The 23,547-nt window shown below is 44.0% G+C and overlaps 1 protein-coding gene across 4 annotated transcripts in view; it reads right to left on the minus strand.

The window, feature by feature from the left end:
- CLIC5 (chloride intracellular channel 5) overlaps positions 1 to 23,547 on the minus strand; it is a 136,338-nt gene that overhangs the window by 39,850 nt on the left and 72,941 nt on the right. For 3 of the 4 annotated variants that reach the window (XM_030555264.1, XM_030555265.1, XM_030555266.1), the window contains 3 exons: positions 3,758 to 3,867; positions 3,312 to 3,437; positions 1,754 to 1,860 (listed from right to left, as the gene is read on the minus strand). In XM_030555264.1, the coding sequence (XP_030411124.1) occupies positions 1,754 to 1,860; positions 3,312 to 3,437; positions 3,758 to 3,867 (343 nt within the window). Of the gene's footprint in view, positions 1 to 1,753; positions 1,861 to 3,311; positions 3,438 to 3,757; positions 3,868 to 5,776; positions 5,797 to 23,547 lie in introns of those variants that run through there. The other variant, XM_030555267.1, reaches the window with a different exon arrangement.

Raw genomic sequence — 23,547 nt, forward strand, 5'->3', positions numbered from 1 at the left:
CTCAGTAAACCTGGCTGACACCTGACCAGAGGACCAATAGGGGGACAAGATACTTTCAAATCTTGGTGGAGGGAAGTCTTTGTTTGAGCTTTTTGTTTTGTTCGTTGTTTGCTCTTGGGGCTAAGAGGGACCAGACGTACACCCAGGCTTTCCCAATCTTTCTGAATCAGTCTTTCATGTTTCAAAATTGTAAGTAATAGCCAGGCAAGGTGGATTAGTCTTATGTTTGTTTTCTCAGCATGTAAATGTGTCTTCTTGCTGGAAGAATTTTTACATCTGTTTGCTGTAACTTTGAATCTAAGGCTGGAGGGGGGTCCCTCTGGTCTATATGAATCTGAGTACCCTGTAAAGCATTTTCTATCCTGATTTTACAGAGATAACTTTTACTTTTTTCCTTTCTTTAATTAAAAGCTTTCTTTTTAAGAACCTGATTGATTTTTCCTTGTTTTAAAATCCAAGGGATTGAGTCTGAACTCACCAGGGATTGGTGGGGGGAAAGGAGGGGCGATGGTTAATTCCTCCTTGTTTTAAGATCCAAGGAGTTTGGATCAGTGTGAAGCCTTTGAAGGCAACCCAGGGAGGGGAAAGTCTGGGGGAAAAAGGAAGGGGATGGTTAATTTCTCCTTGTTTTAAGACCCAAGGGGTTTGGGTCTGGGTTCCTCAGGGAAGGTTTTGGGGGGAACAGAAAGTGTGCCTGTCATAAACAGATAGTTAAGGGTTAATATCTCTTTTACCTGTAAAGGGTTAACAAACAGTGAACCTGGAACACCTGACAAGAGGACCAATCAGGAGACAAGATACCGGCAAATCTCGGTGGAGGGAAGCTTTTGTTCTGGGCTGTTTCGCGGGGTTTTTGTTCTCTTTGGGTTCTGAGAGGGACCAGACATGTAAGCAGATATCTCCAAATTTCTGAAACAGCCTCTTCTGTTCAATTTACCAATTAGGAAGGCGGTTTAGTCTTTTTGTTTGTTTTGTTTATTTGCAAATGTGTATTTGCTGGAAGGATTGTATCTCTGTTGCTGAAACTTGTATTTGTGCTAGGGGGAGGATTTTCTCTAGTTTTTATAAGCTGAAAGACCCTGTAACATTTGTCATCTTGATTTTACAGAGACAACTTTTACTTTTTTTCCTTTCTTTTATTAAAAGCTTTTCTTTTTAAGAACCTGATTGATTTTTGGCTATCTTGTGTAAGACCCAAGGGGAGGGAGTCTGCACTCACCAGGGAATTGGTGGGAGGAAGGAGAGAAGGGGGGAGGAAAAGCCTGATTTCTCTCTGTTTTAAGATTCAAGGAGTTTGAATCACAGTGATCTTCCAGGGTAACAAAGGGAGGGGAAGCCTGGGAGAGGCAACGGTGGGGGAAAGGGTTTACTTTCCTTGTGTTAAGATCCAGGGAGTCTGGGTCTTGGGGTCCCCTGGGAAGGTTTTGGGGTGCCCAGAGTGTACCAGGCCCTGCAAGTCCTGGTTGGTGGCAGCATTACAAAATATAAGCTGGTAATTAAGCTTAGGGGGGTTCATGCTGGTACCTCATCTTTTGGACGCTAAGGTTCAGAGTGGGGGTTCATACCATGACAGTGCCAGACACTAAATTCTGGCTGGTGGCAGCGTACCAGATTTAAGCTAGTAATTAAGCTTAAAAGTGTTCATGCAGGTCCCCACTTTTTGTACCCTAAAGTTCAAAGTGGGGGAAAAACCTTGACAATGACAATGTGCTTCATTTTTTAAATGAAAGAGTTGGTAGTGCACCCTACTCACCGGCGTTGTCCTGCTGGTTGGTGTTTTTAATGTATGCAGAGAATTTTGAGAAGATATTTATCCCTGCGGTGTTTGATTCACGATGTACAGCAGCCAACTTGGGGTACCTGAAAAGGAGAGGAGCCGTCTGGAAAAAAATGTTCTATTGTTACAGCAATACACTGATAATCACAAATGCTGTTTAGAGAAAGAGGAGGGAAAATATCCCTGTTCCCAGAACGGTAATTAACGCTGTCATTTATCTCAGCATGACAGTTTGACAAAACCCTCTTAATAATTCTGCTGTCCTGGGGAGCCCGCCATTTGGAAAGTTACACGGTGATGGTTTTATGACAAGCGCTTAATGTGACCAGCAGCTAAGGTACAGCGGCCTTAAATCAGAAAGAGACGTAGATTTCTAGCAGGCTGTGGGGGAGTTTGGCAGCAAATTCCCTCTATTATCAATGGCAGACCTGTGCTTAATTCCCAGTGCTGAAAATATAGCCTAGAATGTAACAGCAAGGAGTGTTAGTAGAAAAAAGCTGGACAAGTTCGGAGTTTTGATTCTGTGTGTGTTTTTTTTTAAAGAGACATCTGGGGCAAAGGAACATATTGATTTGAAAGACCAGAGCAGATTAGGGGCTTGATCCAAAGCCCACTGAAGTCAACATAAGGACACTCATTGATTTCAGTGGGTCTTGGATAGGGCTCTAAAATGTTCTAGCATATCTGATCTGCCTCTATCACTGGCCAACAGCTGATGATTCAATAGAAAGTGAAAATGCCATATAATGAACCTAGACATTTTTCAGATTCGTAGAACTTGAGGCCAGAAAGGACCATTAGATCATTAATATGACCTCCTGTATAGCACAGGCCAGAGAATTTCACCCAGTTACCCCTGTTTTGAGACCAATAATTTGGGTTTGGCTAAAGCAGACCTCCCAGAAAGGCATTCAGTCTTGATATGAAGACATCAAGAGATGGGGAATTTACCACTACTCTTGTTAGCGTGTTTCAATGATTAAACACCCTCACTGTTAAATATTTGTGCCTTATTTCTAACTTGAATTTGTCTGGCTTTAATTTCTTGTCTGCCTTTCACCTCTAGATTATAAATCCTTTTAGTACCTGGTATTTTCTTGTCATGAAGATATTTAGATATTGTAAACAAGTCACCTCTCAGTCTTCTTTTTTGCTAAACTAAACATATTGAACTCCCTTACTCTCTCACTATAAGGCATTTTCTCCAGCCTTTAAATCATTCTCTTCTCTACATCCAATCCAATTTTTCAACATCCTTTTTTAAAATGTGGACACCACAAACGGACACACTATTCCAGTTTGGGTCTCACCAAGGCTTTGTTCAGTGTTGTGCTCGGGTGAGAGGAGAAAATATCCTGCAAGTATTAATCATGCAAGCAGCCTTTACACATGCAAGCAGACCCACTGAAGTCAGCTGGACTGTTCTATGGGTAAAGACTACTCCCGTTGCAGGACTGGGAGCTTCTTATAAGCTCCAGATAGAACATCTTCCTCCATTCCTAACAAACTCTGACAATAAAGCACAATTTGTTACTTTGGTGGTGCAAGCATCTCCTCCAGGAACTCCTCAATTTTGTTGATGTCGGTCTTGACCTCCCCATTAAAAGTCAAGAACGGGGGGTGGGTCCCAGGGGCCAAATTGTGTAGATCAGCTGGCTTTCTGCAGACAGAAAAGGACAATTCACATTATCACCAGACATTTATCATCACAGCAATTCCAGCTCAGGAAACCAGTCACTTGCACCCACTTATTTCATTCAGTATTCAAAGTATTTTGAAAGAGTCCTATTTAATACACAAAATATTTTTTCTACAAATAATCAAGAAACTGAATCTCAACTGCTCTGTTGTGTGTCTTTGGCACTATGTGCCTGATGCAAAGCCCACTGAAGCCAATGAGAGGGAAGGTGTGTTTCAAATAAAGAGCATACTATGGGCCACTGTGATGGTTTTCAAATAAATTAACCAATAACTTGTTACCTTTTCAGGTCAACTGTGGTGACATTAAACACAACCCCTTTGAGCCAGAGGATCATGAAGAGACGCTGTGAAAAAGGACAGTTCCCAATACTCTCTCCATCTACACCAGCCTAGGGGAAAGAAAGGGAAAATAATGAGTATGCACCATGACTCTGCTCACATCCTCTGAGAAGGAAAACTGGATTTTGACATTAAAATTAGCAGACTGAAAATAAACAATATCAGGCAACAGCACTGTAGGTTATCACCAACAGAGTAATGGAATTACTCCAGGCTTAGCTTTGGCCAGTAATTTGAGTGAATGTCCTAGCCCCTATCATGACACAAGGCCTGGCTAGGGAAAGTGGGTCCCTAGCCATTGTTTAGCTAGTTTTGGAACATTGTACAGACTCTTAATTTCCTTTTCCACATAAAAACTGCTGTGTAGCAGGACTGTTAGAAAACTCAGAGGCAGGTCTTCAGCTGATGTAGATTGTCATCTTCTTGGGATTTCGATGGACCTATGACACTTTCACACCAGCGGAGGCTCTGCCCCTCAGTCCCTATCAAAAAAGGACCCAGGAGAAGACTTCCAGATCAGAATCCAAGCATTTCCACATCCAGGGATATTTGGATCTGGAGTTCTAGTTTACATCAATAGAAGAAATAGGGCTCAAACTAAGACATTTGGATCCAGACCAAAATCTGAACTTTTGCAAAGTTCAAGGGAGATGTTTGCACCAGAGTTCCAATCTGTGCCCATCCCTAGTAGCCTCTGAGTTTCCTACAAACAGCTGCAAGACAATAAAAAACTGCTAGTCTTAGCATTGAGGAAATGGCCTGTTTTTTCCTTCAGAAGTTTATGGTCCTTAGCCATGTAAAGATACAAGCAACACTGCCTAAGCTGGGCAAAAGCTGTATCCAAGGTCAACATCCTTGCATAATAATTACCAGGATGGCCAAAGCTTTCAGGATGATAACAGTTTTGATACACTCAATTTTAATTTGTGGTATCAAAGTGTTTAAAGATTCTTATGATCCTGGTGAAGCAACCAACCTTCCCTTTTTTACTTATATGGGCTGAATAACTATGATTTATGCATACAGAGTAAGTCTGGGATATGGGTGATGAAATAATTTAGCAAATACATGTTCTTTTCTTTAGAAAAAATATTGCATTACAGTTTGCTCTCAAAAGTTTTGTCTCCTTGGTACTGAAACTGAGAGGTAGCATTAGTGTGTCCTAGAGCAGGAATAACTTCTAAATACTGTAGCTTTGCAAAAGGTTTTATAAGAGGCGGAATGGTCCTGCTATTGTGGGGAACTTTCCTGGCTTATACACTATCCCAGTGAAATGAGCTAGCAAAAGGATCTAAGTCCTCGCTCCCACTTCCTTTACCCAAAGGCCTCCCTGACCTTGATGGCTCCCCTTCCACTCTCCTGTGTGGCAGAGTCCTCGTAACCCCAACAAGGCTGGGCCCAGGACTCCTGGGGGGCTCGACCCCTAACCTTGTTGTGGTCACGTAGGGCAGAGGCTAGGGTATCCCCACTCTGGGGTGCTGTCTCCGCACTGGATGCTTCCCTGACCCATTGATCCTTACATACAGTTCAAAGCAAATACAATTTACTAAAAAGCAATCAGTTTTTTAAAAAGATATGGAAAAAATGGGAAAGGTTAAAGGAAAACACATAACCCCACTCTGTGGTATGGGGACATCACAAACAGCGTCTCTGGAATATAAGGGGAGTTCACAGTCTGTTCCTCACACGTCCCAGGCCTCCTTCTCAGGCTCTGGCTGTGCTGCAGGGACGCTGCAGGTTGGACACTTGCTCTATGCTCTGGCAGTGGCCACATGCCTTCAGGCTCTAAGTGGCAGGACCCTCATTCCCAGCATCAAACCGCCCCCCCCCCCCACATCAGGGTTGCAATCCCCGATCCCCCTCCCCCAAGTTGGGCCTGTAAGGTGTCTTGGCTGGGGTGTCTCCCCACACTGGGCCCCTGCCCAGGGTCTCCCCCACTCTATCCAGCTGGCTGCTCACCACACCGGGCTCCAGCACCAGCTCCAGCACCAGCTCCATTCTGCCTCAGCGCTGATGTTGCTCTGCCTCTAGACCCTTGGGCTGCTTTTCTGGATCCTCTGGCTCTGGTTGCTATAGCTCTGCTCCCAGCACAGGTCTGCTCTCTGGGCTGCTTCTGTGGCTCTGCTCCCAGCACTGACCTGATCCCTGGCCTGCTTCTCTGGTTTTCTGGCTGGCATGGCTCCACTCCCCAGCTCAGCTTGGGCCCCTGCTCTCTCCTTAGCTCAACCCCACAGAGGATGATTCCAGCAATTCCAGCTCAATCAGAGGGAGGACAGGATCCCCCTGGCCTCCAAGTCCTAACTCCCTCATTAGGCTGCCTGCCCTGTCAATCAGTCTGACTTGGAGGACTGGCCCTCTCCCTATTGTTTCTGGGAACTGTCAATCTCAGGGTTCTGATTTCCCATCGACCCTTCCCCTTCCTTTTGGTACTGGGAGTTAGCCTACCAAAAAAACCCCAAACCTCGCTGAGTTTTAGTAAGGCGCCAACAGTCCCCTTACATTTGCAACACAACCATAAACCAGATAGAACTTGCCTGTTTTTACCATACTCAGGCTGTTTTAGTGAAAGATTTGCTGCTAAAGATCATGAACCTTTAAGGTGACCTGGGCTCATTTTAAGGAGAGGCTCGGTTTGCAGAGACATTAGATTGACTCAATCTGCTAAATTCCAGTTAAAATCCAGGATTTCAACCGCACCCAAAGTTTTAGTCCAGTCTGAAAGATAGGGGCCATTTGAAAAACTCTAATTTGGATATAGATTCAGATTAAAACACTCTCAGAGTTTGAGGACATTCAAATCTGAAGGTTTGGTTCAAGTGCCTCTCTACTTGAAACTATGGGTTCATCATGCACTTGATTTTGACATCGAAATAGCAGACAGGGGGGTAAAGCTGAAGAAAATACATTTGCACAAATCCCTGGGAAGTGGAGTAGCCCAATTTTGCACAGCACTGCAACATAACATAGTTATTTCTGTTCTCCAAATTGCATGGTAAGATCAGACACTGAGTTACCATGGAAAACAGGGCCCTTTCACATTGTTGGACCCAAGTAATTATTGTGAAATTACATCCATTAAACCAGCACCAGTGCCTGTTAACTTTTTACTTTTCCTGAAATGAGGCTAGTGCTGTAAGTGGATATGCTGGCCTGAAGCCAAATTCTCCCCTTCCTAATATCATGGCAATTCCACTGAAGCTACAGACAACCTATTATATGGGTAAACATTTGGAGAACAATATATTGGCCACTGAGTCCAAGGAGAGATCAGTGAAGACAATGGGCCTTACACCTGTCTCATTTACACCGGTTTATTAATTCCATTGTGCCTGATTCACTGTTGCCCAGCACTTCGCGCAAAGTAATTGTGAAATGTTACCACAGGTCACACAGCCAGTCAGTGGCAAAATGCACAATAGAACCCACCTAAGTTCCCTCTAAGCTGTGCAGCTGCACAGATGCCTATTAAGCCCCATGCAGTGGCTCAGGGCTGCGGTGGGGAGAGGCGCCCTTCCCTGCCAGCTCCAGTACAGACTTGCTTTGGTGGGGTAAGGTGCCCCACCCTGCTGGCCCCAGCACAGACCTGCCACAGACTTCCCACAGCCGAGGGGGGGAGGAGCCCCTCCCTCAGCTTGGCTCAGGCCCACCAATGCTGCCGGGGAGAGGAGCCTCTCCCTTGGCCCAGCACAGCCCTGCTGGAGCTGCCACAGCCGGGGAGAGATGCCTTTTCCCCGGCTTGAGCTGCTGCGACGAGAGAAGGCTGGGGGGAGTCCTCTCTCCCCACTGCAGCCCTGGGGCAACCTGCACCTCAAACTCCTCCTCCCCGGCCCTATCCCAGAGCTTGCACCTCCTCCCCACACCCTAACCATTTGCCCCAGCCCTGGGCCCCCTCACACACCGCAAACCCCTCATCTCCAGCCCCACCCCAGAGCCCACACCCCCAGCCAGAGCCCTCATCCCCCCCACATCCCAACTCTCTGACCCAGCCCTGAGTCCCCTCCCATACTCCAAACCCCTCGGCCCCACCCCCGCCACATAAATTTTGTTATGTGCACCAATATGAAGGTGATGTGTCACACCAGAAAATTCATTCCGCACACGGATGTACAAATTTTGAGGGAACACTGGAACCCACTCTCCCCAGTAATGCAATGTATCCATTAGACCATACTCTCTCTTTGCAGAAAATATAGGCACGGCTCTGTTAGTTCAGTGAGTCCTTCCTCATTACTAATAATAGCAGCCAGTATTTTAATATGCAACAATCGGAACAAGAAAAAAAACCTTATATAGGTAATAACTTCAAAGGGCAAGCAGAACACTCTTGGATCATTTGTGAAGTCTGTTAATATGCCAGGAAGAGAAGGGGAAGAAAAGGGAGCTTCCAAGGCTTACTCAGATTGAACTTCCTAAGGAAAACATGTTTGCATGATAGCACCTACATAGCAATTAAATAAAAGTGCATTGTACACTTGTCCAGCACAGTGTAGAGAATAAATAACATCTTAGTCCAAATAAAAAGCCAATGCAGTAGACAAGAAAGAGATAAGCTAATAACTGGCAAATTGAAGAAATTGGATTTGTTCTTGCTGCTATTCAAAGTGAATTTGCCATCGAAGCCCAATTGCATACAGTATGTGGTCTCTGTTGCACATTGAACTGGATAAGACACTCATCCATAAGACAGAAACTTGACAATATATGTTTCCTCACCAGATTTAATGTGGACACTTTTTGCTTGATAGTAACAGAGGTTGGATTTGGGGACTGTAGGTAGGTGGTTCAGGAGCGAAGCTAAAATTTTCTGAAAATGTACATTTCTTAAAGTATCTGGAGTGTAATGAATATACCCATGGAAGCGTAACAAAGCTCTCATGACTGCTCAGTAATCACTTCCTGCCCTCAGAAACACTAATCAGCCAATGTCTATATGTTCTTGTGAATAAGGGCCTGACCCTACATACCTTGACGTATATGAGTGATCCTTACTCAAGTGAGTAAGGAGTACTCTAAGTTTTGCAGGATCAGACTCTTACTGCTTATAACTTGATAGTGCTATAGAATTTGTGGGGAGTGGGATTTCTCTCAAACTGTCTCCCTCCATCTTTGAAACATCCCAGTTTGCTCAAAGGATTTAACTGCTAGTAAAAGGTGTCTGTTATTTTTCTGATGAGCCTCCAGATTCTTAAATACTAAAAGTCCAATTACAAGAGGATCCTCCCCTGGAACTCAGTGTAAACATATTAGGACAACTCCACCATCTCACCAGCTGCTTGCCTCTAAGTAAGTGAGGGGAAGAATGAATGGGATGTTCTGTCTTATTACATATAGGAGACACCTCCATAAATAGTTCAACTACTTTTAATTTATTAATTCTACAGTGAAGGGTAGAGGAGAACAGGGGGGTTAATAATTAACTGAAGAAGAAAGTCAAGTGGGTTTAAAAACAGGTCTCAGTAATTTTATGAGCTTGTTTCAAGTATTTATTAATAGTATCAACCAGTACCTAGAGGCCCCAAGCGCTGACCAATGTAGTTAATAACTGTGATCAATAGATTCTCTCTAAATGCAAGCTATTATAATATAGTAAATGTAATAGGCTCTCTTACTCATTCCTGAAATAGTCCAGTTGGTGTGCCCACTCTGATATACCATCTCACAGAGGGAAGTGAACATTATTTTAATTAACCTTATAAAAAACATGCAGCTTCACTTCCAATTATTCCCAGAATGCAACAACTTGAAATGCAAAACAATACTGTCAATAATTACAATAATAAAAATGACTAAGCATCCAGTTTAAGTATTGTAGCAGAATATTGGAAAGTGCTGGATTTCTGGAGGATCAGAATGTATCCTGGTGTTTTAATTTTTCACTGCACTGGGACCATTCTGCACAATGGGATGAAGTTTTTTTCAGGTCCCTTTGGATACTGTGGCTTGTATGCAGATGTTTTTGATGATGCTCATATACTTTTCTTTTTCAAAGGAATTTTAGCAAGTTAGCAGAAGCAGGAACACTAATTGATCCAAATATTTCCTGGTGAGGATTAACGAGAGATTCAATTTATCGTTCTTACTATCAAATCTAATTTCATGCTACACAGTGTTACGCCCTCTTTGTTTTATAATTGGGAAGGAGTCTGCCTTCTGACCCTTACACTAAATCAGTTGTCCCCAACCTTTTTCGTCTGGTGGACGCTGGACAATGAGCCACCGAAGATCGTGGCTGGCGGATGAGCATCTGCCGAAATGCCGCTGAGAAGCGGCAACATCAATAGGCGTCACCACTGAAATGCCACTGAGAAGCAGCGTCATCCAGAGGTGTCGCCGCTGAAATGCCGCCGAAAATCAGCAACATTTCAGCAGCAATACCTCTGGATGACACTTCTTCTCGGTGGCATTTTGGCGGATGCTCGTCTGCTGGACAGTACGCGGGAGCACATCGATGCCCTGGCAGGCGCCATGGCACCCGCGGGCATCGCACTGGGGACCACTGCTTTAAATACTCTCAGAACCCAAAGGGGAAGTGAATCCCATATCTGAAATGTAGAGCAAGCCAGGAAATATCCTATTTATTGTGCCATATTATATATTTACAAGATGAGATCAAGTGTGCCATGCATTGCTGTAGTGAAGAGTTTCTAATTTCTTTTCCTTAAGATGTTCTGGTCCAAATATTAAAGTCAGTAAGCTGTTTGGAGTGCCATCAATGGAGAGAACAGCTAAGAAGGGTGTATTCATAGTGTGGTCCTGGTAGGTCTCAGTTAAGAACTTAATCAGGTATCATAGGCATTGTGTGAGATAGAACTTTCTTGTTGACTGTAACTCCAGTTCTTGAAAGCATTTAACTATGAGCTGAAATACAGGGTAACTATATGCTAGTCTTCACGCATATACTTAAGTCCTGTTAACTTCAATGGGAGTTAAGCATATATTCATTACTTTCCTGAACAGGAGCCTATAACAGCAATACATACTCTATTTAATGTTTAAACTTTGTTGGACTTCTTCAAGACTTCAGCTCTTGTCAGAGGAAATTCTAAGCAACAATCTTAAAAAAAATACATATACTTGGAAATGGCACTATTGGTGCATATGCCAAATAGGAATGGAATATTTGCTTGGGTTCAAACACTTACTTTAATAAAATTTTTAAATTTGAAAAAAAAAAAAAAAGGAAGAGCTGATGCTCTTCAGCCAGCTCCACAAAAGCCAGCCAACAGTGGTGTTCATATTTGGCCTCCAAACCCTACATATTTTATATTCATTTAAGCCAAACTTGGTCAGCATTATTACTCACTTGGCTGATTTGCATTCCTGCAGCATTTAGGATCTCGGGGTGGGGGAAGGGAATGGAGTGGCCCTGCACACCTGTGGCCTTTAGGATCTTAAAGGGGACAGAACTGTATTTTGGAGATCCCTCAGGTATTTATAGTGAGGAAGTGACAACTATTCTCTTCAGATCTGATTCATACACAAATAGAGCCATTTTCTAACCCTTGCTGTTCAACTGAATGCTAGTCTGAACAGTCAGATGGCTTGATCCTTGGATTCTCCCCTGAGGAGTCACCACTGAATTTCATAATTAATAATCAAAGTGTTAGTTAAGTGGCATGTTGGAGAGAGCCAGTGAACATGCATTTTGTGGGAGATACCCATTCAGAATCTGTGAGGAAAAGAGATAAGCCACTGGAAGCTGAACCTGCCCTGGGAATTTTTCACCATATGTAAGGAGATGCCTTCAAAGGTTGAGTTCACAATTGGCAAAGGCACAGTCTCTCATTATAACATGGCTTTGGGGGAAGTAGGATGGCTGCATGTTTGGACACAGAACCAAGAACCAGGGATAACTGGCTTCCTATGTGACTTTAAGCAAGTCGTTCAGTCCCTCTGTGCCTGAGGTTCCTTGTTTGTAAAAAGAGGGTAATAATATCCAACTCCCAGGAATGTTGTCAGGCTTTGTTAATTACCATTTGAGATCCTCAGATAAAAGTGTAAAGTATTATTATTACTTTTGTGAGTCCTGCATGGTAAGAAAGGAACGCAGGCACAGCATTCCAAATAAGACTATTAGTACTTTTAGCTCTACTTATAATAGTGGCCAATTAAGCTATTAAACTTTTGCCTTGATAAATACATAGTAACCATTTATTTCTACTGTTTGCTTTTTGTCTCTTAACCAGTTTCTCATTCATTACAATAATTTAACCCAGGAGTAGGCAACCTCTGGCACGCAAGCTGATTTTCAGTGGCACTCACACTGCCCAGGTCCTGGCCACTGGTCCAAGGGGCTCTGCATTTTAATTTAATTTTAAATGAAGCTTCTTAAACATTTTAAAAACCTTATTTACTTTACGTACAGCAATAGTTTAGTTATATATTATAGACTTATAGAAAGAGACCTTCTAAAAACGTTAAAATGTATTACTGGCATGCAAAACCTTAAATCAGAGTGAATAAATGAAGACTTGGCACATCACTTCTGAAAGGTTGCCGATCCGATTTAACCTCTCACCTCAAGGCAATGGGTTTCATTGCTATAAAAGCCCCTCATGAAGGATGTTCTCCTTTTTGAAAATCCAAAAAAATGCGACCAAGATTTTCAAAAGTGACTAGTGGTTTGGGGTGCCTTAATGACTGGATGCCCAAACTGAGACACCTTAAAGAGGCCCGGTTTTCAGAGGGTGGGTGCTCAACATTTCCTGAAAATCAGGCCACTTTAAGATATCTCAAATTGGGTACCCCAAAACTGAAGCACTTAAAACCATTAGCAAATTTGAAAATCTTCGCTTAGATCTACCAGTTCTCCTTTATCCATTATCTTGCTGACTCTCAAAGAATTCTAGTATATTAAAAAGGCACTAGAAGCCATGCTGCTTTGTCCCTCTTATACTGCTAAGGTTGTTCACATGAAGAACCTAGGCTCTGTTCCAGCGCACATGGCAGAGTCGGTGCAATGTAATGGAGATGTCAACCCCTTCTGATGTACAAGGGGTAAACTATGAACAGAATATTTGGTATTTAGTCTAATAGCAAAAATTACTGTTTGTTCCATCCCTAATTCAGAGACTGTGATGTGTTCTTTGCAGCCAGGATTCAGGAAGTATCATTCCAATCCCCAGTAATATTGATCATCTACTATTAAGAAAAGAAGAGAAACCCAAATGGTCTGCAAATACAAATAAAAAGAGAACCATTTCTTGAGTCAATATATTGTTATGATCAATCTCTCCTTCTTTATCTTGATGACAACCAACATGAAATACTCGCAGACTTGGTATCTGCTGCTTTAAAGAGGGTGAAACAGATGGTATGACATTGCAAATCACTTTCATATGATAACATCATTTACCCATGAATATTCTCTGCTTTTCCATATCAAAGTTATACAAATTATTGCTGTGAAGGATTGCATGGTTTATTTCTAAACCAAAATATCACACAGGCAGAGACTGTCCGGTGACTCTTTATATGGCCTGTGTTTTATTGTATCACAGGGTACATTGGTACTGTGACACCCATAGGATAGTATTCCAAGTACTCACATAAGCTAATACAAAATGGGATTTGGACATAACTACAGTGCTTCCTTTGTGTCCTTCTCCCACAAGTGCGTCTTTGCTTTATTATTTATATTAAATTAGCACCTAGCGACTCTGCTGAGATAAGAGTTCCATTGTGCTACGGACTGTATGTTGGAATTCCCTCCAACATCTTCAGCTTTTGGTTCCAAGAACTCTAATCGACTTCAAACTCATCACTCCAGTTTCTTTACTGGCATACAGCAGAACTACACTGAGCTGATCAGCCTTACATGCAGGGGGTGGGTACGGAGTATACCACACATCCAAAAGATGCAATTATTAATTGGTTTATATAGACATTCTAAAACAGACTGGAAGGTCACTGGCAGTGCCAGGAATAGGATATGGGTGTTCTGATCGTAGCTAGGAATGGAAATTTGGGTGGGCCCCAACTTATGGTGGACAGGCAATGATCAGAGAGCTTGGCCTGGCCCCTTTTTGGCTCTGGCACCTTGGGTCCCATTTCCTATCCCACTCCCCAGCACCTCTCATGTAATGCACTGTTCCCCACACTGCAGAAGCAGCAGTCCCTGTTCCTCTCTGTACTGTTGCTGCAACTGCCTGGCTCTGACTCTGGCTGCTTCTGGTTGCACGGCTCCCCATCCGTGGGCTGAGAGGACCTCAAACAGGTTCCTGCAGTGCAGCGGTGTTCCCCCTAGTAGTGAGTGCCCTCTGTCCCTGTTGGGTAGTGGGGGGGGGGCAGGGGCAGTAGCGGCAGCTACCAATCAATCTGGAACAGCTGGAGGGAGATGCTCTTTTTGCTCAATGCATGGAGCAATCTACTGCTGCTGCTATTGTTACAGGGAAGGGGGGAGGGGGTACACAGATGCTCAAATTTGGGTGGGGCTTGGTGCTAATTGGGTGGGCTACGCTCCTGTCTCCAATACCCAGGCCAATGACCTAGACTTCCCTGGACTTCTGAAGTCCCTGGACTTCAGAAAAGCAGACTTTGACTCCCTCAGGGAACTGATGGGCAGGATCCCCTCGGAGGCTAATATGAGGGGGAAAGGAGTCCAGGAGAGCTGGCTGAATTTTAAAGAAGCCTTATTGAGGGTACAGGAACAAACCATCCTGATGTGCAGAAAGAATAGCAAGTAAGGCAGGCGATCAGCTTGGTTTAACATAGAAATCTTCTGTGAGCTTAAACACAAAAAGGAAGCTTACAAGAAGTGGAAATTTGGACAGATGACTAGGGAGGCATATAAAAATATTGCTTGAGCATGCAGAGGTGTAATCAGGAAGGTCAAAGCACAATTGGAGATGAGGCTAGTGAGGGATGTGAAGGGTAACAAAAAGGGTTTCTACAGGTATGTTAGCAACAGGAAGGAGGTCAGGGAAAATGTGGGACCCTTACTGAATGGGGGAGGCAACCTACTGACAGATGATGGGGAAAAAGCCAGGGGTAAAAGTAACTTACAGAACTTACAGATACTGGGCTAGATGGACCTTTGGTCTGACCCGGTACGGCCGTTCTTACATTCTTATGTTTTTGATACGGTCTCCCACAGAATTCTTGCAAGCAAGTTAAAAAAGTATGAATTGGATGAATGGACTATAAGGTGGATAGAAAGTTGCCTACATTGTCAGGTTCAATGGGTAGTGATCAGTGGCTCAATGTCTACTTGGCAGTCGGTATGAAGTGGAGTGTCCCAGGAGCTGGTCCTGGGGCCGGTTTTGCCGGGCCGCCCAGAGGATTCAGGGGGCCTCGGGCAAAGCAATTTCAGGGGCCCCTTCCATAAAAAAAGTTGCAATACTATAGAATACTATATTCTCATGGGGGCCCCTATGGGGCCCAGGGCAAATTGCCCCACTTGTCCCCCCGCCAGGCAGCCCTGGGAAAAATAAATATTTAAAAATCTTCCACATCTCAGCACAAACCCAGTTTTGAGAAAACTTCTTTTCAAGTCACCTTTACAAGGTATCACTGCTTCTCAGTATCAGCTAGTGCTAAAAGTCACTAAAGCTCACTAAAAGGGTTCGACAAATATTTTCTGTCAAAACTTTTTGGATTGAAAACTAGGGGTTTTTAAAAAGTAGAAAAAAATCACAGACGACGTCTGCTTTCCTTCAAAATTTGTTGTGGTTTTTTTAATTGAAAAGCTGAAATTAATCTGCCAAAACCTGAACATAGTTTGAGGTTTCAGAAGTGTGTGGCCAAATATTTGCTGCTTGCAGTGTTTGATTGTTTAAAGAAACAATAAAAAAATTCTGCTTAAAAAAAATCCAAAACCTTTGAACCACCTCAGCTTGTGACCAAATGCCTGAGCCCATCCAGTTAGAGATTCTTCCAGTTTTCTGATACTCTGATGGCTTCCTTGACTCATATCTGTGTCCATAACTTTAGGTTACTTTAGGTTAGAACATAAGAACGGCCATACTGGGTCAGACCAACGGTCCATCCAGCCCAGTATGCTGTCTACCGACACTGGCCAATGCCAGGTGTCCCAGAGGGAGTGAAACTAACAGGTAATGATCAACTGATCTCTCTCCTGCCATCCATCTCCACCCTCTGACAAACAGAGGCTAGGGACACCATTCCTTACCCATCCTGGCTAATAGCCACTAATAGACTTAACCTCCATGAATTTATCTAGTTCTCTTTTAAACCCTGTTATAGTCCTAGACCTCACAACCTCCTCAGGCAAGGAGTTCCACAGGTTGACAGTGCGCTGTGTGAAGAAGAACTTCCTTTTATTTGTTTTAAACCTGCTGCCCGTTAGTTTCATTTGGTGGTCCCTAGTTCTTATATTATAGGAACAAGTATATGACTTTTCCTTATTCACTTTCTCCACACTACTCATGATTTTATATACCTCTATCATATCCCCCCTTAGTCTCCTCTTCTCTAAGCTGAAAAGTCCTAGCCTCTTTAATCTCTCCTCACATGGGACCTGTTCCAACCCCCTAATCATTTTAGTTGCCCGTTTCTGAACCTTTTCTAGTGTCAGTATATCTTTTTTGAGATGAGGACACCCCTCGGATGGCCCTGAGTGGGAGGGCCTGGACTCCCCTACCAACAATCCTCCTGCAGGTCACAAGCCTAAGCCCTGACCTCTAGGCAGCGCTTCCCTACCAACCAACCCTGAGTGAAGGCCGTCACACTAGGAAATAGACATAAACTAATAATACCAACGTCATAAAGATCAGCACTTTGACTCAAGCATCAGATTTCACTATGGCTGTGATGTATTGTGACTAAGATTTTTGGAACTGGAAGATGGAAGCAGTTTGCATACAATCACGAGTTGTTTACTAAGAGCACTACCATCCCACCCTGCCCTGGCATACAGTAATATTGAATTGCTGCTCATTCTCTGCACACCTGTACTGGAGCTTTCAGATTTTTGCAGGCTACAGTCACTGGCCTGTATTCTTTCCTTGACCATTGTACACAGCTTCCACTGAATGACTACAGTATGGCACACTGGGCCTGTGGCTGCTCCCAACAGAGTCAGTTGACACATCTTCCATCAACTTCAGTGGGAGCAGAATCAGGATTCAGTTCTAGGCAAAGGCTGGATTCAATTTTTTTTAAAACAAATCTCTTCAGAAGGACTCAAACTCTGAGAAAAAGATATGAGGGCCTGGTAGCCTTCCGTAAGTCTGTCTTGGGTATTTATAGAGCACCAGTTACCACAGAGTATGTCTACACTGCCATAAAACACCTGTGGCTGGTCTGTATCAGCTGACTTGGGCTCGCAGGGCTCAGGCTAAGGGGCTATAAAATTACTGTGTGGACATTCAGGTTCTATGAGCTCTGAGATCCCAGGCTCCAGCCCTAGTCTGAATGTCCAAACTGCAATTTGATAGCTCCTTAGCCTGAGTCCTGCCAGCCCAAGTCAGCTGACTCAGGCCAGCCACAGGTGTTTTATGGCAGTGTAGACATACCCATGGTTTCTATTGTAGAAATTTCTATAGGCTGAGAGCTGAATGGATTTAATTTTTTTTTATTAAAAAGCAGTAGAAAATGAAGATTAGAGATTTTATCTCCACTGTCAGGAGATAAAGCAGCAGTGATAAAGCAAATTATAGTAAAATGATTATTGTTTCCAGGGGAGATGAGGTAAAGATATAGGAGTCATTTCTGATGTTTCACACTAAGAACGCAAAGAGCTTTTGTCTCCACTGCATAGTGCTGGAATTCTGCATGTAGGTTCCTTGTAAGAAGTAAATCTGTGCATGTCTGGAATTCAAATGTATTAAAAATCTCTGAGTCTGGGACAGAGATCTCATCATGCTGTATATTCTGCAAATGCTGATGAATTGCAGCCAAATTTCCATGCCTTTAAGCAGAGACTCAGGCCATGTCTACATCTAAAATTTTGCAGCGCTGGTTGTTACAGCTGTATTAGTACAGCTGTATAGGGCCAGTGCTGCAGAGTGGCCACACTTACAGCAACCAGCGCTGCAAGTGGTGTTAGATGTGGCCACACTGCAGCGCTGTTGGGCGGCTTCAAGGGGGGTTCCGGGAACGCGGGAGCAAACCGGGAAAGGCGACCAGCTTCGCCGCGGTTTGCTCTCGCGTTCCCGGAGCCACCCAGCAAACCGCAGGGAAGGAGACCTGCTTGCTCGGGGTTCCGGGACCGAGAGAGCAAACCGGGGAAGGAGACCAGCTTCGCCGCGGTTTGCTCTCGCGTTCCCGGAGCCACCCAGCAAACCGCAGGGAAGGAGACCTGCTTGCTCGGGGTTCCGGGACCGAGAGAGCAAACCGGGGAAGGAGACCAGCTTCGCCGCGGTTTGCTCTCGCGTTCCCAGAGCCACCCAGCAAACCGCAGGGAAGGAGACCTGCTTGCTCGGGGTTCCGGGACCGAGAGAGCAAACCGGGGAAGGAGACCAGCTTCGCCGCGGTTTGCTCTCGCGTTCCCGGAGCCACCCAGCAAACCGCAGGGAAGGAGACCTGCTTGCTCGGGGTTCCGGGACCGAGAAAGCAAACCGGGGAAGGAGACCAGCTTCGCCGCGGTTTGCTCTCGCGTTCCCGGAGCCACCCAGCAAACCGCAGGGAAGGAGACCTGCTTGCTCGGGGTTCCGGGACCGAGAGAGCAAACCGGGGAAGGAGACCAGCTTCGCTGCGGTTTGCTCTCGCGTTCCCGGAGCCACCCAGCAAACAGCAGGGAAGGAGACCTGCTTGCTCGGGGTTCCGGGACCGAGAGAGCAAACCGGGGAAGGAGACCAGCTTCACCGCGGTTTGCTCTCGCGTTCCCGGAGCCACCCAGCAAACCGCAGGGAAGGAGACCTGCTTGCTCGGGGTTCCGGGACCGAGAGAGCAAACCGGGGAAGGAGACCAGCTTCGCCGCGGTTTGCTCTCGTGTTCCCGGAGCCACCCAGCAAACCGCAGAGAAGGAGACCTGCTTGCTCGGGGTTCCGGGAACGAGAGAGCAAACCGGGGAAGGAGATCAGCTTGATTACCAGAGACTTCCTCCTTCCACGGAGGTCAAGAAAAGCGCTGGTAAGTGTTTACATTGGATTACCAGCGCTGGATCACCAGCGCTGGATCCTCTACACCCGAGACAAAACGGGAGTACGGCCAGCGCTGCAAACAGGGAGTTGCAGCGCTGGTGATGCCCTGCAGATGTGTACACCTTCAAAGTTGCAGCGCTGTAACTCCCTCACCAGCGCTGCAACTTTCTGATGTAGACAAGCCCTCAGACTAACAAATAAAACAGCTGCCAGGTGCTGAAAGTTAACACTGTACCTGAAACTGGAGCTGTGGCTGAATTATTTATTGAAATTCCATGACTTTATTTGCACTGTTAAAAGCCAGGCAAACTTGCAGCTATTGTAATATATGGACTAAAGGAGTTTTTTTATGATAATATGAGAGCATTTCCTACCTAATCAGTTGGCCTCAATGCGAGCCATAATCAACCTTCATTTAACACTTGATCCTGTAGGTTGCTGAGCACCCCAAGAGAAGTGCTGACCATCTGCAATGCCTATTGATTTCATTGGGATTACAAGGGAACTCAGTAACTCCTTGGAGATGCTCAGCACTTTGCAGAATTAGACATTTCTATGCCATTCAGCCCCACTAAAGACAGAGGTGTTGCACAAGGTGTAAGTGAGTGAGTGCAGAGAGCTTAACCCTGAGCGGTGCAGAACATCTGTAACTCCAACTGAAATTGGTTTGAGATACAGATGCTCAGCACTCCTCAGTTTCAGATCCAGAATTTGGTTCAGTGTTTCCTTCTTGGTATCACTGTCTGTAGCGCATGTCAAGACACTCAGTAGGCAAATGATTTACTTTGGGATTAATATTTCTGTATGGGAGTATCTGGACCAATCCTCCTAGCAAAGTGAATACAAATATAACAAACAAATTGGCTGTTCTCTTGCTATGCACAGAGTAAACATAATAGGGTTTAGCATTGTCATAAACAAATGGTTAAGGGTTAATGTCTCTTTTACCTGTAAGGGTTAAGAAGCTCAGTAAACCTGGCTGACACCTGACCAGAGGACCAATAGGGGGACAAGATACTTTCAAATCTTGGTCAAGGGAAGTCTTTGTTTGTGTTTGTTTTGTTCATTGTTCGCTCTTGGGGCTAAGAGGGACCAGACGTACACCCAGGTGTTCCCAATCTTTCTGAATCAGTCTTTCATGTTACAAAATAGCCAGGCAAGGCGGATTAGTCTTATGTTTGTTTTCTTAACTTGTAAATGTGTCTTTTTGCTGGAAGGATTTTTACTTCTGTTTGCTGTAACTTTGAATCTCAGGCTGGGTGGGGGGCGGAGTCCCTGTAGTCTATATGAATCTGAGTACCCTGTAAAGCATTTTCCATCCTGATTTTACAGAGATAAATTTTACCTTTTCTTTCTTTAATTAAAAGCTTTCTTTTTAAGAACCTGATTGATTTTTCCTTGTTTTAGAATCCAAGGGATTGAGTCTACTCACCAGGAACTGGTGGGGGTAAGAAGGGGGGGGTGATTAATTCCTCCTTGTTTTAAGATCCAAGGAGTTTGGATCGGTGTGAAACTTCCCAAGGCAACTCAGGGAGGGGAAAGTCTGGGGGGAAAAGGAGGGAATGGTTAATTTCTCCTTGTTTTAAGACCCAAGGTGTTTGGGTCTTGGGTTCCCCAGTGAAGGTTTTAGGGGAACAGAAGTGTGCCAGACACAGACTTCTGGCTGGTGGCAGCGTTACCAGATCTAAGCTAGGAATTAAGCTTAGAAGGGTCCATGCAGGTCCCCCACATTTTTACTCTAAAGTTCAAAGTGGGGGAAAAAAACCTTGACAAGCATTCATGAGGATGTATGTGCATCTTTAGTGCTTTCTACTAGGCAGATATACTCTATTTTGTTCATCTGTCCATTTATACAGATGCAGGCTGAAATTCACCCATGTACCAACACAAAGTCTTTCCGCAAATAAAATGGGTTTACGTGAGACTTAAGTAGAGCATAGTGGTTTCCAATGGTCATCTACACAAGGATGAATCATATCCTGGTTGGATATTATACCAATTCAGAAAGAAAATTATGAATTTGTAAATATAAGTATCTGAATACCAGACTCTAAGAGTTATGCTCATCCAACAAGTGAAAAGAAACATACCATGTGACTTGTGTCCAAGACAGCTTGATTTTTCAGTATCAAATAACTGATAGAGGAGAAGTCACAGACACACAGTTAGTTACAGAAATTGGCCAATGAGTATTTTGAATAAAGAATAAGTTTGAGAAAAGTGGGATCTTGTTAGGATATAGATATTCAGACCTGTCTGCAAAGGCCTATAAGTTAAGAAATTAGGTGTATTCTTATCACTTAGTTAGTTATACAGGTATAAAGGAAAGAATCAAAAGTCACTGTCTGTCTGTGCAATGGCCTTCTCTTACTGTGACAGTCTGAGACCTGGTTCTTCAGCTAAGCAGCCATAAACTGGGAGATGTATGGTCACATCCTCACATTCCAAACTAGTCATATTAAAATAAGGCAATCTGGGGCTGTTAGGAAGGTGATTCGATCAATCACCTCCAGAGAAAGGGAAGAGCCTAAAACATGTAAAAGAAAATTTAGTTTGATAGTTTTCTGTCTGGTAAGAACTCACTTATCAATAGACACAGCTGGACAACCTTTATGTCTGTATAAATGTAGTTGTAAAACCCTTAGGTCTGTATAGATGTACTTGTGAAATCCTCACTTTTGTATTGTTTTGTATGTTTATTTGCATGGTATCTGTCTGGTTCTGTGATTGTTTCTGTCTGCTGTATAATTAATTTTGCTGGGTGTAAACGAATTAAGGTAGTGGGATATAATTGGTTAGCTAATCATGTTACAATATGTTAGGATTGGTTAGGTAAATTTTAGTAGAATGATTGGTTAAGGTATAACTGAAAATATTACTATATAAATTAGGGGCAAACAGGAAGTAAGTTGGGATTCAAAAATAAGGAAAAGGAACTTGAATTTAAGCTTGCTTGAAGTTCACCCCAATAACCATCGAATTGTTTGCACCTTTGGACTTCGGGTATTGTTGCTCTCTGTTCATGCGAGAAGGACCAGGGAAGTAGGTGAATGAAGGAATAAGCTCTCTAATACATCTGTCTATGCACCAAAAAGGTGAAACTTTTATAAACTATTATTAAATATTTTATTTTTTCATAAAATCATAAGAGTTAGAGATGGAAAAACTATTAGATCCATCAATGGTCTTTGGAACAGACTTCTAGTATATTCTCCCTGGCAATAAAGGGTTGTTCCCTACAGTACTTTTTCTAATATATTGTCTAGTCCATTTTTAAATGCCCCAATGCAATTTCTGAAACTTCCCTTGAGAAACTTCTTCACAGTCTAATCAGAACTCACTCAGAGGACTGTTGCCTTGATGCTCAGCCTATTTTCTCTCTCTTTTCAATTCATCCCATTACTCCCAGCTATGTTCTTTGTACCTCCTTGAATAATTCTTCTTCCTTAATGTTTACACCCTTCAAATATAGTCTCAGTTATGCCTTCAGCAAGCTACCCAATGGCCTCTACATCTTTCTCCTCTGACTTTGTCTGCAAGTCCCTTGAGCATGCTGTCTATTACTGTTGCCTCCACGTTTTTTTTTTTTACCTTTAACTCGCTCCTGGACCCCAATCACTGCTATCCATTAAGAACACTTACTGATCTCATCATGGTCATAACCAAAGGCCTGGTGTATCTCAGAACTCTACCCTTAATCCTCTCCTCCCTTCCCTCTACATCTGGGTGACCTAGTCTATTCATATAGCTTCATCTACCAACTCTTTGCTGATGGCACCCAAATCTACCTCTCCACCTCCATCCTCTTCCCTCCTTTAGCTGTCACATCACTGACTCTTTTTTTGGACATCTCCACCTAGCTGTCCCACGAACAATTGAAATTCAATTAGGTGGAGAGAGTAGATCTACCTACTGTCTCTGCTCCATCTCTGCTGCTATGTTCCCTCACCTGTCTGTCACTTACGCTTGTACCTTCAGTGTCCCAGTCAACTCCTCATTGGCCTGGTCTACAGTGGGGAGGGAGTCGATGTAAGATACACAACTTCAGCTACGGGAATAGCGTAGCTGAAGTTGACGTATCTTATTTCGACTTACCTCCCGTCCTCACAGTGTGGGATCGACAGCCGCAGCCCCCCACCATCGACTCCGCTTCCGCCTCTCGCCCTGGTGGAGTTCCGGAGTCGACGGGAGCGAGTTTGGGGATCGATCGATTTATCGCGTCTAGATGAGACGCGATAAATCTATCCCCGATAGATCGATCGCTACCCGCCGATCTGGTGGGTAGTGTGGATGTACCCTTTGTGTTTTACCAAGTTCCACCCATATCCAGTACCAAATCCTGCTGATTCTTTCTATGTCATCCCTCTAGAATCCCTTATTATTAATTATGATTTGTATTACCATAGTACCTAGGTCCACACTGGACTAGAAGATGTGCAGATACAGAACAAAAAGATGGTCCCTGTCCCCAGGAGCTTACAATCTAAGTCTAATCTTTCCTCTCCATCCAGGAGTTCAGATGCCAGAGTGAATGGTGTGGATACTAGAAACTAAATAGTGCAGAAAACCCTACTACAAAAACACTGGTGTGTGCTCTGGTCCTCTCTCAATGCAACTGCTGCAGCAATCTCCTTCTCACTTCACAGTCCTCCACTCCCCCAAAATGCTGCTGTCAAAATCATCTCT

The sequence above is a fragment of the Gopherus evgoodei genome, chromosome 3, assembly GCF_007399415.2.
Source record: "Gopherus evgoodei ecotype Sinaloan lineage chromosome 3, rGopEvg1_v1.p, whole genome shotgun sequence".
Lineage (NCBI taxonomy): Eukaryota > Metazoa > Chordata > Testudines > Testudinidae > Gopherus > Gopherus evgoodei.